General features: G+C 29.0%; 1 protein-coding gene and 1 non-coding gene across 2 annotated transcripts; both read right to left on the bottom strand.

The window, feature by feature from the left end:
- Positions 1-2,712: 2,712 nt before the first annotated feature.
- Positions 2,713-2,784, bottom strand: TRNAP-UGG (transfer RNA proline (anticodon UGG)). Its single transcript has one exon. It is a non-coding gene; the product is annotated as a tRNA-Pro (tRNA).
- Positions 2,785-8,964: 6,180 nt separating this feature from the next.
- MYB99 (transcription factor MYB99) lies at positions 8,965-12,053 on the bottom strand. Its single transcript, NM_001248770.2, has 3 exons — positions 11,875-12,053; positions 11,545-11,674; positions 8,965-9,553 (listed from the first exon to the last, which is right to left on the bottom strand). The coding sequence occupies exons 1-3, from the start codon at positions 12,014-12,016 to the stop codon at positions 9,205-9,207; spliced, it is 621 nt and encodes a 206-aa protein (NP_001235699.1). The 5' UTR covers positions 12,017-12,053; the 3' UTR covers positions 8,965-9,204.
- Between the last annotated feature and the right edge of the window lie 5,020 nt (positions 12,054-17,073).

Genomic DNA, 17,073 nt, shown 5'->3' with positions numbered 1-17,073 from the left:
TTTTATTGCTTATTTTGTGTTAAAACAATAGGACTTAGCTTCTTCTGAGTTTTTGTTTAGAAGATACTAAAGTTAATGATTTTAGAGTAATTTTTGTTGTATTTTATGTAGAGTTGAGTTGTAGCATAGACATGGAAGAAGATGAATGATTAGAAGTGTCGGGCTTAACAAGTCAGACCCGCTCAGTCGAAGCTAGCCGCTTAGCGCAAGGAGCTACATTGAAAGATAGTTGTCATAAGTAAGCGTACTAAGCATTTGATCCAACTGGACATGTGCGCTCAGCGCAAGAGTCGTGCTAAGCGCACAAGTCTGATTGGCCAATTGGTTGGTAAAGCATATAAAAGGAAATGAAACATATTTTGTTTCCTTAGCCACAAAGGAAACCAAGAGAAGCAAATGAACAAAATGAGAGAAAAGCAAGCAGCTGGTGCAAGGAAAATTTGTTTCTAGATCCGATCCATTTCAAACCATTTTTATTCCCTTTCATCCTACCTTTATTTTTGTAAGTCTTTCATGATAATAAGAGACTAAAAATTACTTGTTGTTGGGAATTCTGCAACCCAAACTCTTTGTGATGTAATGATTCTAAATTATCTTCTAATATAATGTTGTTATTATTATTCATCACAGTGCTTATTTACATACTTATGGTTTGATCATCCATCTTTATGTACTATTTTAGGATATAAATATTGAGAAATGTTAGTATGCTAAGAACTTGGGAAGAATATCTAAAGTGAGTCATATCTAGGGATATAATGGTTTCTTTTAGCCTGTTCATGCATCTTTGCTTTTAATGCAAATCATTTAGTAATCAATCGTCAAGGGATTGAGAGCGATATTAAGTGGTTTAGATTCTTTCACTCAATGGATCTTGGTTAGAATATACTAGTAGATGCGGGTAATAACCATATTAATGTCAAGAAGAGAAAATTCCATTAAGATTACATCAAGAGAAGTTCTAACAAGTAGAGCTCCCAACACGTTCCTTAAATCACCACAACACCATCTCACAACTTCGAGCGTTTGCCAAGGAGACAACATAGGGTCTGGCATACAAGAAGCTAGGAAACAAAAAGGCTTCTACATTAACTAGTGAGGGGACACCAAAACCGTAGAAGAATAAATAGGCTTGGTCAGACTTCAAGGCTGATAAGTGCAAAACAAGGGCATTTAGGAACTGTAACCTCAAGGAAGAGTCACAAATGACCTTATCCAACCTCTCCTTCACACCCTACCCCTCTTAAGTAAAAAAGAGACCCTTATAACCTAAATCGTCGAACCCACACAAATGAAAACAATCAACAAAATTGTTCTATAATGAACGTTAGGATTGCCCCCAACTTTATCAAAAACTAGAAGATAAAAGTTGAAATTCTCCATAAATATCGAAAAGTTTAGAATCCTTCTTTGTAAAAAAATTTATATGTTTTTCGTTCTCATAAAATTGAAATGTATTATTTTTTTAATCAAAGTTAGGCTTGGACGAATCTAAGCCTAAGTGTGTGATATGTGTTCACTTAAAATTGGACATATGGAGCTATGTCACCAACTCCCACCCAAACATCACCCCCTCACCATTTGTGACCAACCACCACTACCCGTGATAGTGGCGCGCGATGGAGGAGGTTGGCAGGTGGCGGCGTGACACAGACAAGATGGGTAGGGTGGTAGTTGATCGCATGGTGGAGGAAGTGGTGCAAGTGGTGGTTGTTATGGGTTTTAAAACCACCACAAATTGTGATTTTATTTCTTTTTATTACAATTTTTTTTTACAATTTTTAACTCCTAGAAATTGCATTTTATTATTTAATTTTTAAAAAAGGCCACATAAGTTTAGATTCATCTAAGCCTAGTTTCGAGCCAAAAAATAACACATTTCAATTTTATGAGGACGAAAAACATGTCAATATTTTTGCAGGGATGCTTTTCGAACTTTTCAATATTTATAGGGACGAAAAACATATTTTATCCTATATTTTTTTTTATTATATACCACTTTTGTTTAAGATTATTTTTTACTTTACAAATAGAGTTTAATGACCATGCATTATCATTAGAAAATAGTTTTATATTATCATTCAGTCACATGACAATATTTGTATGACTTTTAAAGTAATTATTGTAAAAATCAACAACTAAAAAATGAATTTAAAGTCATTCATACTTTCCTTTCACTCTCTCTTCTATCAAACAACTAAAAAAATATTCTAATATTTATTTTTGTTTCCTTTCATTTTTATTTTTCCACTTCGCTTTGTGAACCAAACTTAGGGTGAAAGTTCTTTCATTAATTTTTTTTGAAAATTAAAATATACTGATGAACAAAAGGTTTGATATTTTAATAAATAAAAAACTAAAATGTACTGGAGTATAATTTAATTTTAATATATAAAAGATTTGAGTTAATGTATATTTTTCTTTCCTTCCACTTTTATTTTTCTACTTTCCTTATAAACCAAACTTAGTGTAAAAGCTCTTTAATTTATTATTATTATCATGTAAATAAGTGGTCAACAAAATCAAGAGTAATGAACTTGTTGATATTCATGACTCGAGAATACAGCAAATAAATAAAATTCAATTCAGCACTGAAATTCAATCATAAAATAAATGCTCCGGGAAGTACTACTACAAGAGTAACCAACAAATTGCAACAAAAAAGGAAAACATGAATGAAATATTAATGACAAATGAAAAAAAAAAAAAACAGGGGCATTCCGAGAATCGAACTCGGGACCTCTCGCACCCAAAGCGAGAATCATACCACTAGACCAAATGCCCTGATCGTAGTAATGTTGATTTTATAATATATAATACTATATCCAATAGTTTTTAAAATTTTATACACTATTTCAGTTTTTAATTAGAAAAGGATTATTGAGGGAATTTAAGCTGTCCAATTGCAAACTGCATGGTTTACCTTTTGTATTTGGATGGTAGAGAAACAAATTCGAAGGTTAATGCAAATTAATCTTAAAGAAAATGTTACTACTTCTTATAGCAGGAAAAATATTAGAAACAATAGGAAGAGGTAATTTAATTATTATTTTTTGAAAGCAGATGTAATTTAATTTGGATTGACTACTAACCTGGTACTTTTTTTCCGTGCATGGATCAGATACAATATGATGCAAGAAGTATGTTAATATATGACCAGCGATGAATCATTTCCAAATAAGAAGGTATATAGATAAAGTTTGCTGACATGAATCCTATATATCAAATATGGAGTTTTTGCTTCCAAATAATATATGAGAAGCCACATTCTGGTAGTTCAAATTTTTTATAAACATTCTAGACAAATGACTAGTGTAACTATATAATAAGTTTTGAAGTGGGAAAGGTGTGACGAAAATTCTAACGAAATTTTCAAAATAAAATTTCAAAAGTTTTTATCAGCATATGCCATATATCATTATAAAAGTTTCAAAACAAAATTTTAAGAACCTTTGCATTGTAGTTAATTAATATCAAACGATGAAAGCACAGGCTGTTTATGAATAAGATGAGTAACAATTACATTGAAAATATAACTGAGGTAGAATTACAAGTTTATAACTAGTTTCTACACATATTGCTTTAAGTTATAGCTTTGTCAACTGACAGATAATTTAGAAGTTTGATTAATTTAGAGTTGTTCTTGAGTTAGTTAAGATGTTCAATTCTCCTATTCTTTTGGTTGCAATTTGTTTTTCTGCAAATCTGATGCAGTGCAATTACATTTGCTTGTCCAATTATTTGGACATTAAGCCCATACTACTTAATTTTAAATTGCGATTGAAATTTTGAAAAGATGAACTTACACTAAACAAAGAATGATATGATTTGGTACACAAAAATAGATCACATATTCCAATTCTAATCCCAATAATAGACTTGGATAATGTGCAAATGCAAATTGAAATTTGAGATGCACAGACAAGGTAGAGGATGAGGACTGCTGCACATATTCAAATTTGAATCATAACAGTCGAGAAAAAAGAGAGAAGAAAAATCACCCATTATTAAAAAGGAAAAGTTTTTGGGACCATATAATCAATATAAAATTACATTTAACACTTTAAATGATTTATTATAATATATCATTTAAAGTGATTCATCATATATCACCCATTAATTGCATGTTTAATTTGACAATAAGTCAACTAAACATACTTATTTTACACGAAAACCTTGAAGCAACATTTTGTAACTTCAACTTCACATGAAAATAGAATAATTTTTTTAAAGACTCGCTGCTTAACCAAAAAGGTTGTAAGTGGTTTACCGACACTTTATTTTTATCCCTATTTTTTTTTTAGTTGTTATATTCACTCTTTCTCTTTGTTTAGACACTTCCCTTTTGAATTTATTTTCCAAAAATAACCTAAAATTGATTTTCACAAATGATTTTACACTCTTGTTACGAATACACTACCCTTTATGAATAAAAAAATACACTACCTTTCATTATCAAAAAACAAATACACTTCCTTTAAAATTCTAGGAGTTAGTGAAACGCTGCCTGCCCTTCCTCTTAACCGTTACCAAGATTCCAATGGCAACTACTGTTACAACACCATTCTTGATTTCAATTCCAATAACTGAAAACAGAAAGAATCCCATCACTAAAAAGAGCTTCAATTCATTGGTTGCAAATTAAGCAATCAGGGATTGAGAAGATGATCTTGAGTGGGATGAAATTGACGATCTTAGTAAAATTAATGAAAAGAACTTGGACAGGTAGTCCAGCCAACTTTGATTTGTGAATGGGCATCATTGCTGCACAATACTACAAAAGACTTGAGTTGGGAAATTGAAGATGATGATGAGCATTCGGGAAAACTCAAATAACCCTATTGTGATTTTATCGAAAATGAATGAGTGTAGATAGTGGCTTACCTCGACAAGGCTTGCAAAGACCTTAACATATCTAGGATTTTGCCCACTAATCCATTATATAGATCTTTCACTGTTAGTCACTATCGACAACCTTCAACACTAGGTTGATGACCTTCTTAGCACCCTCAACTTACGTACTTACTCATGATTGGTATTAAGGATCTAAGTTTCACCATAAATAATAACTCATCCCATATACACTGAAAAATCACTAAACCTTTTGGAAAGTAATTCTCAATACCTTGACATGTCGTTCAAAGTCAAAAACTAAGGGTGATATCTCAGGAAGATAGCCCACTAGGCAAGACCCTCAAGTCGCTTTAGAGAGGCGGAGTTTTGGCATTGAACTCATCCTCGCAAGTATATCATTTTTTTTTCAACAAAAACTTTGCCAAAGATCATAGCTAACCCTTCCAACACATATTGATGGTTACAAGGCAAGATTATCATCCACAACAATTATATGTCATCACAAATTCATTTGTCAATCTCAACACCATAAGAGGTTATCATATCATAGGATCACCATTCATATGCTCATCACACTCATGAACCCACTTATAGTTCAATAAGCATAACAAGATAATCTAACACCTTGAATTCTTGCAAACAACTCACCAAAAACTCATATAAATGTGAATGTTATGATTTTAACATAAAGTCAACTCTAATCATAAAACATCATCTTAACCACATCTCATGTCATCATAAAAAATCAACAAATGCAATTCAAGACATTCATCAATTAACATAATTATCTCATCATCAATATAATATTCTCAATAATAAGATCATAAACCAAGCAAATCATATAATTATGCATCATTGTATCATTATAGCAACTTTCCACTTCATGTTTAAGGTTATCAAAATATCTCATAAGTTTTGGATTACTATCTCCTTCATTTTCTATTATGTGTATATGACTTTCATAGCTTATAAACATGGTAACTAAAGATATACTAACTCAATCAAGTTAATTATTGTCTCATTTGAAAACTAAGAATATTATATCCTACTTCTATGCCTACCCAATGACCTATTTTGGAAGCATACTTTGTCTAAAATTACAATCTATATGAAACTTTTACTTATTACTAACAACTTGACCCTTGTTCACTAATTTGATTATTTCTAGAGTTGTACACAATATTTTTTAAGTGAGACCAAAGTCATTAGTTAGATAACATCCAAGAATACAACTTTCATGAAAATCATTTTTCCAAATTTGAACTCTATAACTGAGGTTTGGCCATTGTAATCACTTACGATAGAGCTCGGATCAACAAATCAATCCCTAGGCTCAATTTAATTGATTACAAATATATGTAATCAATTACAACAAACCTAGACTCAAAAATCAATCTCGATAATCCGTTTTAATAGCTTACACATATAGTGTAATCGATTAAAATAATTCTAAATTGTAAAAAACATGATTTTCACACCAAAACTTCATCTTTCATAAAAAAAAAAAATCATTCCTTTAAACCCAAAATATTCAGCAACGAATTTAAACTTCAACAATACATTTTCTATCAATACAATGTATCCAAAACAAGAAAGATGTAAGCTTTATTTACCTCTATAAAACCAAAAAGAGAGCTTTGTGACGAATTAAGTAGGAGAAAAGGATAAACTTTGGGTCCCATGAGTGCTCCATGAGGAAAACACACAATAGCATTAAGTAAGAACCCCAAAAAAAGCTTTCCCATGACCAAAAACGAACAACAACATTAAGTAAGAACCCCAAGACAAGTTTTCTCATGAACTCTCATAATTGCTCTTTGAGGAAAATGAAAATGTAACATCAAATGTGAGGGAAAGAGGATTCTTACCACTATACACCACCTCAAACAACAAAATGGATAAGAAATGTTTTATCTTAAACAAGGTAAATCAAGAATCTAAGCTTCCAAAGAGATAGCTCTCTTGGAGAAGATGAAGTAAGTAAGAAGATATGTTTATGAGATTAGTTCACATCATGCAAGGATTTTTGGAGGGTTTATGACTTTTTCAATTTCCTCTCTTTGCACCCCACAACTTCCTAAACTCACCCACCTTATCCCATCTCTGAGGTCCATTCACTTAAGTTTTAACACTCTAGAACCAACTAATAACAAACAAAATATGATTTAAGCATAAACATAAATATATATATATATATATATATATATATATATATATATATATATATATATATATAAACACTACAAACCATTATCTCATAATTAATTAATTATAGACAGTTAAATTAAATTTAATTACTCTTAAAATTTAATTAAAATTACTTAATCATACATTATGAAAAATATAGTATTACATTGTTCATGTAATAGAACGAGATTATCCCGGTGAAATAAAGGGGATTCAACACCTAACTATTCTTATTAATTGAATTATCTATTATTTTAATTACTTGTTTCTTTCAGACAAATAAAAAAGAAAATTTTTCAAAATTAATTATTCCTAAATCAACAAGTAATTAGTTGGTTGCACTATTATTATTTAAATTACAATCCCTATGAAAACGAAAAACTTTACTTTCCCTTTGTTACTTGAACCACTGGTAAGCTTGTAGCGACTCTAACAACTACAAATAGCTAAAAGTTTGTGGATTATTTGATATTCGTTGGGACTTATTTTGAATTTTTTTTTAGTTTTAGGGATAAATGTGATAATATTTTACACTTTTAGATACCAAAAATGTTTTTCCCTTACATATATAATTTTTTTTATTGTGTATTAAGGAGACACTTTTTGTGTTTTAAATGTAAAAAGTTTTCTATTCAACAAAAAAAAAAAAAACAATTAATATTACTTTCGTCTCTTCTTAAATCGATTATTCACTTTTTTAATTTGAGTGGCCGACCCCCAACGTGAATGATCCTTACCTATCACATGTTAGTTTTCCCTTGGATTTGAAAAAAAAAAAGTTTTAGGCACGTAAAACATGTGACTGAATGAATAGAATGAACAAATAAATGTTGTAAACTCCCACTGATATTATCATAGGCGCATAGTTAAAGCTCACAAGTAAGTTGTCCTTGTTTCCTTTATAAGATAGACTCTACTTCTAGTCACCATCTCTTATCCCTTTGTCTGAATATATAGCTAATAAAATTAAAATTTGCTACATTGTGGATGCCATTCTTTAATGCTGTCATTTTCCTAACTTGTGCTCAAAACATGACAAGTAAATTAGATCCCTATCCTCGAAGAATCAGGATAAATGAGTAATTATGTAAATATATATAATAACAACGATGATAATTAATAGTGTAAATTTGCTATTGATGATATACTCCTAAATGATCAAGGATAAGAAGGAATTAAGCTGTTGCGGAATAGTATTATTGAACAAGTAGATGCGGTGAATTTAAGATAATCATGTGAAAACTTTTCAACTATATGCACTCATCGTCAAGAATTAGGTTCACATCGGGGTCCAATGTGTTGCATGGTCATGCACCAGAGTGGGTAATAGAGAAAAGTAGAGATGAGGTCTTTACAAAAATAGCGAGTGGTTGCGATTTCCTGGACACTTGTCGTGATTTTGTGGCTTAAGTTAGGCAATGTAAGGGCCAATTTTTTTCTTTTTTCCAAAATGGAAATGCAAGTTCATGTCCATACTCGCCTGGTTGTCTTTCCATTTATATGAATGAAAAAAGCTTGAGATTACTAATTTAGCTCATGATGACGTGCACGTCCTCACGTAATCTACAAGGGAAATTACATCATTGATGGGGGCACGTTGATAAAACTTGATATATGTGACAAAAGTAACTTACAATATTAAGCATTAGAAACTACTATTTATATTTATAATTATAACCTTCGTGACTTGTTTATTGTTGCTAATTTTTTCCTCCTAGTTAGACAAGTTCAAATCATTTTTAAGGTACGAATAAATCTTTGTTTTAAACTATGTCAGGACATGGTAATCATTATATTAGGTTTAGCTTCAGAAAAGCACACTAATTCTGAATTAATTAACTAATCTAGCTACAGATATTTGAGACAAAGCAATTATTTATACCGATTTACTAAAATACGAGCATGCCCGTCACTGATAATATATGGTACAACAACCATATTATTTACGATAATAGGAGAATGCACATGTAGTATATAAGTTACTATATATTTCAATCCATAACTAAATTAATTCTTAACTCACATCATGCATTACAAACACCAAACTTAGACTACTCATATAAACAGACCTAATGATGTTATTAAGCCTGAACACACTCTACAAGAGCTTAGGTTTATATATCATCATATATATGATTTATATAGGCATGCATATAGCTAGGTTTAATCTCCATTGAGTAATTGCATAGACGACCAGATATCCTCGATGCTCCAATAGTTGTTGTTGTCGTTGGTGGTGGTACAACAACTTGATTGATCAGTGATTGTAGGGAATTGAGGTTGGAATGGCTCAAAAGTTCCTTGGTATGAGGGTGGAGAGAAAGTCTCATTTGGATGTGCCATGGTGGACACTTTGCTAGTACTAGTGCTTGCTTGATGATCATTATTCTCTGAATTACCATGTTGTTGTGAAGTCTCAGCTTGCTTAATGTGCTTTTGGATCCTTGTTCTCCAGAAGTTCTTAATCTCATTGTCAGTTCTTCCTGGAAGATGCTTTGCAATTTTGGACCACCTGAAATTAAGTTTATTAAAATTGTAGAACCTCTAATAATCATGGCATGATGAAAACTAGTAAATTAAGATGGTGAGAGTGTGTAACTAAATTAAATGTGCGTGTTTGTGCCTAAAAGGGAATTTCATAATAAAAAGAAAAACATTAATTCAAAAAAATTAAAATAAAAGCTTAAAGTTGATATTAATTAAAGTTGCCAATGGACGCATGTCACATTTTATTGGTAAATAAGCAGAAAGTAACAGCACCAATTTTAAACATGTATCATGTGTCTGATTTAGATCACCATGTTCCTTGGCTGAGAATAAAAGTGATGAATGCTAGTCTCACATATAAAAAGACTATGGTAATAAGATGCTGAAGGTCTTTTTGGAATGATGCCTTTGCTATATATGTAGCGGTGGCTTCAAGGTCACCAAATCAAATTTCTCAATGCAAGCCCTCAGGTACAAAGTGTGATTCAATATTCAAACGTTTCCAATTCTCTCATATTTATATATAATTCCTCTGGGTAAAAACAATTTGTTGTCGTGTTTTATACAAATATACTAATTCAAGGAATCGTTTTTCTAAATATCACCTCATAATTTTCCTTTTTTCTTGTATTTTGACGAGTCATTATATATAGCAGACACCTTTCATATGCCAAACATATACCGTCTATATTTATTTTGTTATATTATATAACTTATTGTACCTATATTATATTTTTTCACTTTTCTTTCTTTCCTTCATTTAGTGTTAACTAGAATTTGGTGTCCATCAATATTTTTCCTATTTTGACACTCATAAACTTATTGCTACTTCACTTATCTTTCTTCAAGAAAAGCCAAGTGCCCTAAATATGTAGCTGTTTTTTTTTTATCCTAGATAATAATAGAAGCTGATCTAGTCCAAACTAGTCGGTTCTTAATCGTTATATATAGAGCTAGCCAATTGTAAAATAAACTATAGGGAATTGAAGAGCTTCTTCGATTATTAAAATAATTAATAAGGGATATAATCAATGTATAATATATTAGTATGTTTTACTCTCTTATATGAATTTAATAATTCATATACTTGTTCTTAAAGAAAAGTTGTTATACTTTTTATTTTTTTTAAACTGCATAATATAACTTGACCTAGTTCCCCATTTTTATTCATATCCATATATATCTTAATTACTCCAGTCTTAATATCAAATATAGCGAGGCTAAAATTAACATTCTTCTCTCATAGTCTCATAACCAACATCCAACTTTCAGAGCAAAAAAGTACAAATATAATTCGAAGTTCAAAAGTAAAAAAAAATAATATATATATATATAAAGAAACACTTTGCATTTAATGAATTCGTCGTGATTTTTTTTCAAAAAGAAGCACGTGGAGAAATTTTTAGCAAAGGAAAAAGAGGATAAAAGTTAACAGTGAAGCCTCTTGATTCCTTATGTTCTTTAAGATCTAAATCTCCCCACCTTCCATTTATATATTTATGGGGGGGCAGGGCATATAAAATTAAATATATGCTCCAAACATATAACATGTACGTACCTTAAAAGAAAAACTCTCCAATTTCTCGCGTATGGATAGAATCACAAGCAATCATTTTGACGGATCGAAAAATTTTATAGAAAATAAGGAATATTTTTATGACCATATAAGTTTTACAAACCCCCATGTTCTGCAATCTTTTTCTTGGATAAAATTCTCCCAACCACAAAGTTCTCTCCCCACTCAAATAGTCTTCCATGACCGTACTATACTTAGGCTTATAGTGGTATATATGCTTCCAAAACCAAACACTACATAAATTAGAAGACAGCCAAGACCTTCTTCTATGATCTTTCTAATGTAAAGAGAAAGTTGGTGATTAAATTTTCTTTTAGAAAAACAACATACTACTCCTACCAAAATTAAGATAAAAAAGTAGAAAATATATTCGTTTTTTTATTCCCCTATTATGATTATAATATACCATGTCAAAATTATGATTATATATATATATTCACCTATTGCCCCACTTTGCATGAAGTTCTATGATCAAAAGCTGTTCCTCGGGTGTAATGTTTCCTCTTCTAACATCAGGACGAAGGTAGTTTAGCCAACGGAGTCGACAACTCTTTCCCGTTCGTTTGAGACCTATATATGTATATATATATATATATATATATATATATATATATATAGAAGGAAAAAAGAAGAAGATGATGAATGACTATATATATCACCCTAGGGTTTATGGATGGAAAAATAATTAAGGGAGAAAATTAATTAATGAAAAGAGATGGAGAATAATCAATAGTTAATATATAATTAAAAAAAAGTTGGGGTATATTTACCAGAAGCTTTGGCTAAGGAGTTCCAAACACCTTCACCGTGATTTGCAATATAGTTTATCAAGATCAAGTCTTCTTCCATGGTCCATGGTCCCTTTCTCACTTCAGGATCATGAGATGATGAGTTGCATGGTTTTTTGTCCATTACTTTGTGTGCATGTTAGAGAGAGAGAGAGAGAGATAGAAAGCATAATGAGTGTCGAAGGGTTTAAATAGAGGAGAATTATAAGATGATTTGTTATTTTAATAATGCATTTTCATTAGTAATAACACTCGGTTATACGTGCCTAACTATGTTAATCATATTAACATGCATGCATGCACGAATATTCAAAACTGAGTATATGTTAATTTGTTTCTTGGATAAACTATAACTTACAAACTAATTAATATCCCTTCGCCCTCTAAAGCCGTAAAAGTATATGCATCATAAGTAGTGCCCGTGGCAATGGTAAGGCCAATTAGGCCATTGCCTTAGGCTCCCACCAAACTCTTAATTTTATATATATTTATAATTAATTTAAATTATTAGGTAATATATTTTATTATATTATTTATCATTATTTTGTTAGTAAAATTATAAAATTTTAATATATGTATACACAGATATATTATAAATCATCTGAGAAGTTTATAATTCATTTGAAAATTACTGAAAAATTAGTTTCCATTTAATTTAAATTAAAAAATCATATTAAAATGAATATAGTGATTAAATTTCATAAAAAAAAATAATATGACGTATATTTTGATGAAAATGAGAGGGTGAGATTACACATTTTTCTTATTGTAAAATATAAAATTATTTAGTACTTTTTATTTTATTTGAATCATAATAATTGAAAATTCTAAAAGAAAGTGAATTGAACAAATATCATATTTATTTTGAATTGAATTTAAGTTTTAATAAATATTAATTTGATATTATTGGTCTTAACTTTGTTCTCTAAATTGAAGGTATTAAAAGAAATAGTAACAGAAAAATTAATGTCTTATTCAAAATTAAAGTATATTAAAAAATTAATCCTTTTTATATGCACCTAATATTTATAAAATATAATTAATAATAGTTACAATTGTTGTCATTGTAAAAAAAATACTCAAAATTATTTTTTTCTAGATTTAATTTGAGATCATTTATATTGTAAGATAAAGTAGAATAAATTACTATTAAATGAAATGTGAAAATATTGCTTGAATATTAAATTTTAATTAACAATTTTTACATGAAAAAGTGGAAAAATAAAATGAAAATAGATAAGACTCACCTACAAAATTTGCGTAAGGCCAAAAAATATATAAACATGGTTCTGATCAAAAGCATGTGGTGTGTGTTGATACATTTTTCAAAAGAGGAAAGGAGAAAAGATATTTTAAAATTAAAATATCACAAATCTCATTGGATAATGGAAGAAGGTAACTATACACCTCCTTCAAAGTATCAAAAATAATTTCCGGACACCACAAATCTATTTGACATCAGGAGAGAAATATAAAATATAATAAATTATATGATATAATAGAAAGTGAAAGATGGATAAGTTACTATAAATCTGTTAATATTTCTTTGATCATTACCGATAAAAAAAAATATGATATTCACACATTTCATTACTATTAAGGTATATAATTTAAAAAATAAAAATATAAAATGTAATTAAAGGAATATCTTTCACAACAGAATTATTTATTATTTATGAATCAAATTTCATTAAAATGTGACTTTAATTAATAACTATTAATATCACATCTTATCTTGTAATGTGTTTAATAATTTTTATGTAGAATTTTTTGTTCTTTGATAGATCAAATATACATACATCACAGAAGAATTCTACTAGAAAAAAGGTTTAAAATTGTTTGTAATAATTTCAATCTCTGCAGCATATTACATACAATACGCATACGAACACGAACACAAACACACACACTTTATTTTTTTTGTCCTTAAAAATTATAAACTTTATATAATTTTAATATCTGATGGAGGATGAAAATTACATTGCTTTGTGAAATATAAAGATTCAAAACAAAAAAAAGTACTAAAATACAAAAAAAAACTCAAGGATTAAAACTTATTTAAGCTCTATTTATAAAATAAAATAAAAAATCATTGCTTCATGATTGAATAAACGCCAAGTTCATATATCATAAGTAATACGTTAATTTCATGTTGAATATATTTGTTTTTGTTCTAATGTAGGACTGGCCTATGCCATTATATAATAAAATTAAGCTATCAGTGTGTGCGCGTGTTCTTGTACTAATTTCTGACCGACCCAAGGCTAAAATATATTTTTCTTTTAAATTCATAAACTTTGGATCTCCTCTTTGTAAAAAATTTGTATTTTTTAGTGTTTATTAAATTATAATATTACTTTTTATCTGGAACAAAATTTAATTACATCCAAACCTACGATGATAATATTTTATATTTGTTAAACGTATAACCAATATAAATATAATATTTTTTATATTGATTCCGCATATAATCAATGTAAATATAATATATTTTTTTACATTAATTATGTATATAATTAATATAGAAAAAGTTATAATGTTCCAAGTATGTTCCAAGTAAAAAAAAAAACATATTACAATTATATGAGAATGATAAATTAAAAAAAAAATTCAACCATAATCTAAATTTTGCATATATATAAAGTGTTGGAATTTTCTATTTCAATAATTAATGTGGATTAATATTATAAGATAATTATATTAATTATTTATCATTAGTGAGTTTTATTTTATGTTATCAAATTAAGTGAAATCGTTGAACAACCATATCAGATGATATGAACTTAAATGAAGGACCATTAGGGAATAATAGAAACTCTATTAGGTTAACACACTATACACTACAAGAAGGCTATGGTCCCCAATATACCGAGCCGTCACATATAATTTCTCTTCTTTCCATCTGAAGAGTTACGAAGGTCATATTAAGGAATAGTTCCAGTTGAGGAAGAACCATGAAGCTACTGGTTACGTTGTTAGCCGGTTATCCGTTCCATAACAAATCCTAAGAGGAGTACATAGATAAAAAATCATCTACGAATTCATATTTCGCTACGTTAGTTTGATCAATCATTATGGATTCAGGTATTTCTAAAACTCTTCTTGATAATCTAACGTAATGTGTTCGTGGTGGTTATGTATTCCTCTTAGGATCTGTTATAGAACAAATAACCGACTAACAGCGTAATCGGTGACTTTATGGTTCTTCCTCTATCAGATTCCTTAACAAGACCTTCATAACTCTTCAGATGGGGAGAAGAAAAATTATATGTGATAGTTCGGTATATTAGGGACCACAACTTTCTTATAATGTGTTAACCTAATAGGATTTTTATTATTCCCTAATGGACTAACACTGATATATGTTCATTTAAATTCATATAATCGAATTTGATTATCTACCAAGTTCACTTAATTTGATCACATAAAATAAAATTCAAATGATAAATAACTAATATAATTATCTTATAATATTAACCCACGTTATTGGAATAGAAAAATCCAACACAAAATCCATTAATACAATAAATAAACAAAATGACCGACCACTCCAAGCATGACCTCAATGAGCAGTATTTTATAATTTGAGTAAACAATAATGATTCATGGTCATATATAAATATGACAAGAACATTATAAACCGACCCATAATTTTATTTATAGTATATTTAGAATGTGTCTGAATAATCATCAAATAAAAAAAAAATGTGTGTTCGATATAAAAGAATGTGATCGTGTTGGAAATCAAATATACCGAAAATGAAAAAGAAAAAGTGATGTAGGCAACATATCCACTTCCATATTGTTACAACTTACAAGATAGAATCAAACAAGGAAAAGCTCACTATTTTTTTTTACTGCAGCTCACTAATTTATATTCAGTTACATACCCACTTCCATATTATAACAAGAATAATTTTATAGAATTTTAATTTATAATATTAAATAATGGTATTATTTTTTGATTAAAACTAATATTTGATTTCAATAAATTTAATCTATTAATATGTATATAGACATTGCAAGGGTAAATAATACATCATATTAAATGTATGCTGCATATTTATTATTATAACGATTTTTATATTAATGAAATTAACTATTAACATAATAGATTATATTATTGAGTTAAATCTGAATTATTTAATTAATAAATTTTTATTAAATAAAGATTATGCTTTTTTTTTTGCTGACTATTATATATTATATATTAGTATGAAGTTGTCTCCTGTGAAAAGCACTCACAATTCTTCATTAGAGATCATCATGGTACATAAGATCAGTATTTTCTTTTTATTTTAATTTTTTGAATAAAGACTTGCTAATGAAGATAAGTTTAAATTGTTTAATGAATAATATATAGTTATAATGGTATATGTAGTTTTTTTTATTTAAGAAATGCCTTTCAATTAGCTATAATAGATGATTAAAAAATTATTTTTTAAATGATCAAAATCATCTTGGTCAAAAAGCATATGATGAATTCATCATCCGTCCGTACTTGTTTTAATTTACTAAACTGCGGGAAACTTAATTAAGAAATTTAGAGTCAATATCCAATTTTATCCTACAGTCATTGTCATAATTCATTTTTTTAGTAAATTTAAAATACTTCTATCATAATTCAGTTGTTTGAATATGAGATTTTAAAGAATTTAAAATGATATCATTTTTTAAAAGAATTTTAATAGACTAAAATTATAGGAATTAAAATTCCACCTAAATAACAAGAATTTCAAATTCTCTTCTCTCACACCGTAGGCCTTTTTGTTCTCTCTCACACACCTTGTGTTCTTCGCGTCCTCTCGCACCCTAGCTCTCTTCTCTGTCTCACGCTTTCATTCACACTTCTATTCTATCTCACGCTTCTGTTGTGCTCATTCTCTCTCAAGCGGTTGTAGGTTTCTCAATCTTCATTCTCTCTCATAGTGATTCTAGGGTTGATGAATAATGTGCAATCCACTTATTAGATTTGCATTCCCTATTTTTCCTACACCTTAGGGGTACCTAATGTCAACTTGCCCAAGTCCTTGACTACGTCTAAGCTTAGAAAAAGTTAAAAATCCTTAACATTGCCAAGCAATATGATAAAATCTTTTGTGTGAGATTCCTCTTGTGCAAATGGAAACTGGTATTGATCTACAAAGAGTTAGCATAAAACCTTTCCTAGTCCTCTAGATT

Source organism: Glycine max, chromosome 5 (assembly GCF_000004515.6).
Source record: "Glycine max cultivar Williams 82 chromosome 5, Glycine_max_v4.0, whole genome shotgun sequence".
Taxonomy (NCBI): Eukaryota; Viridiplantae; Streptophyta; class Magnoliopsida; order Fabales; family Fabaceae; genus Glycine; species Glycine max.
The sequence above is the reverse complement of the archived record's forward strand: the minus strand, read 5'-3'. Positions and strand labels throughout refer to the sequence as shown.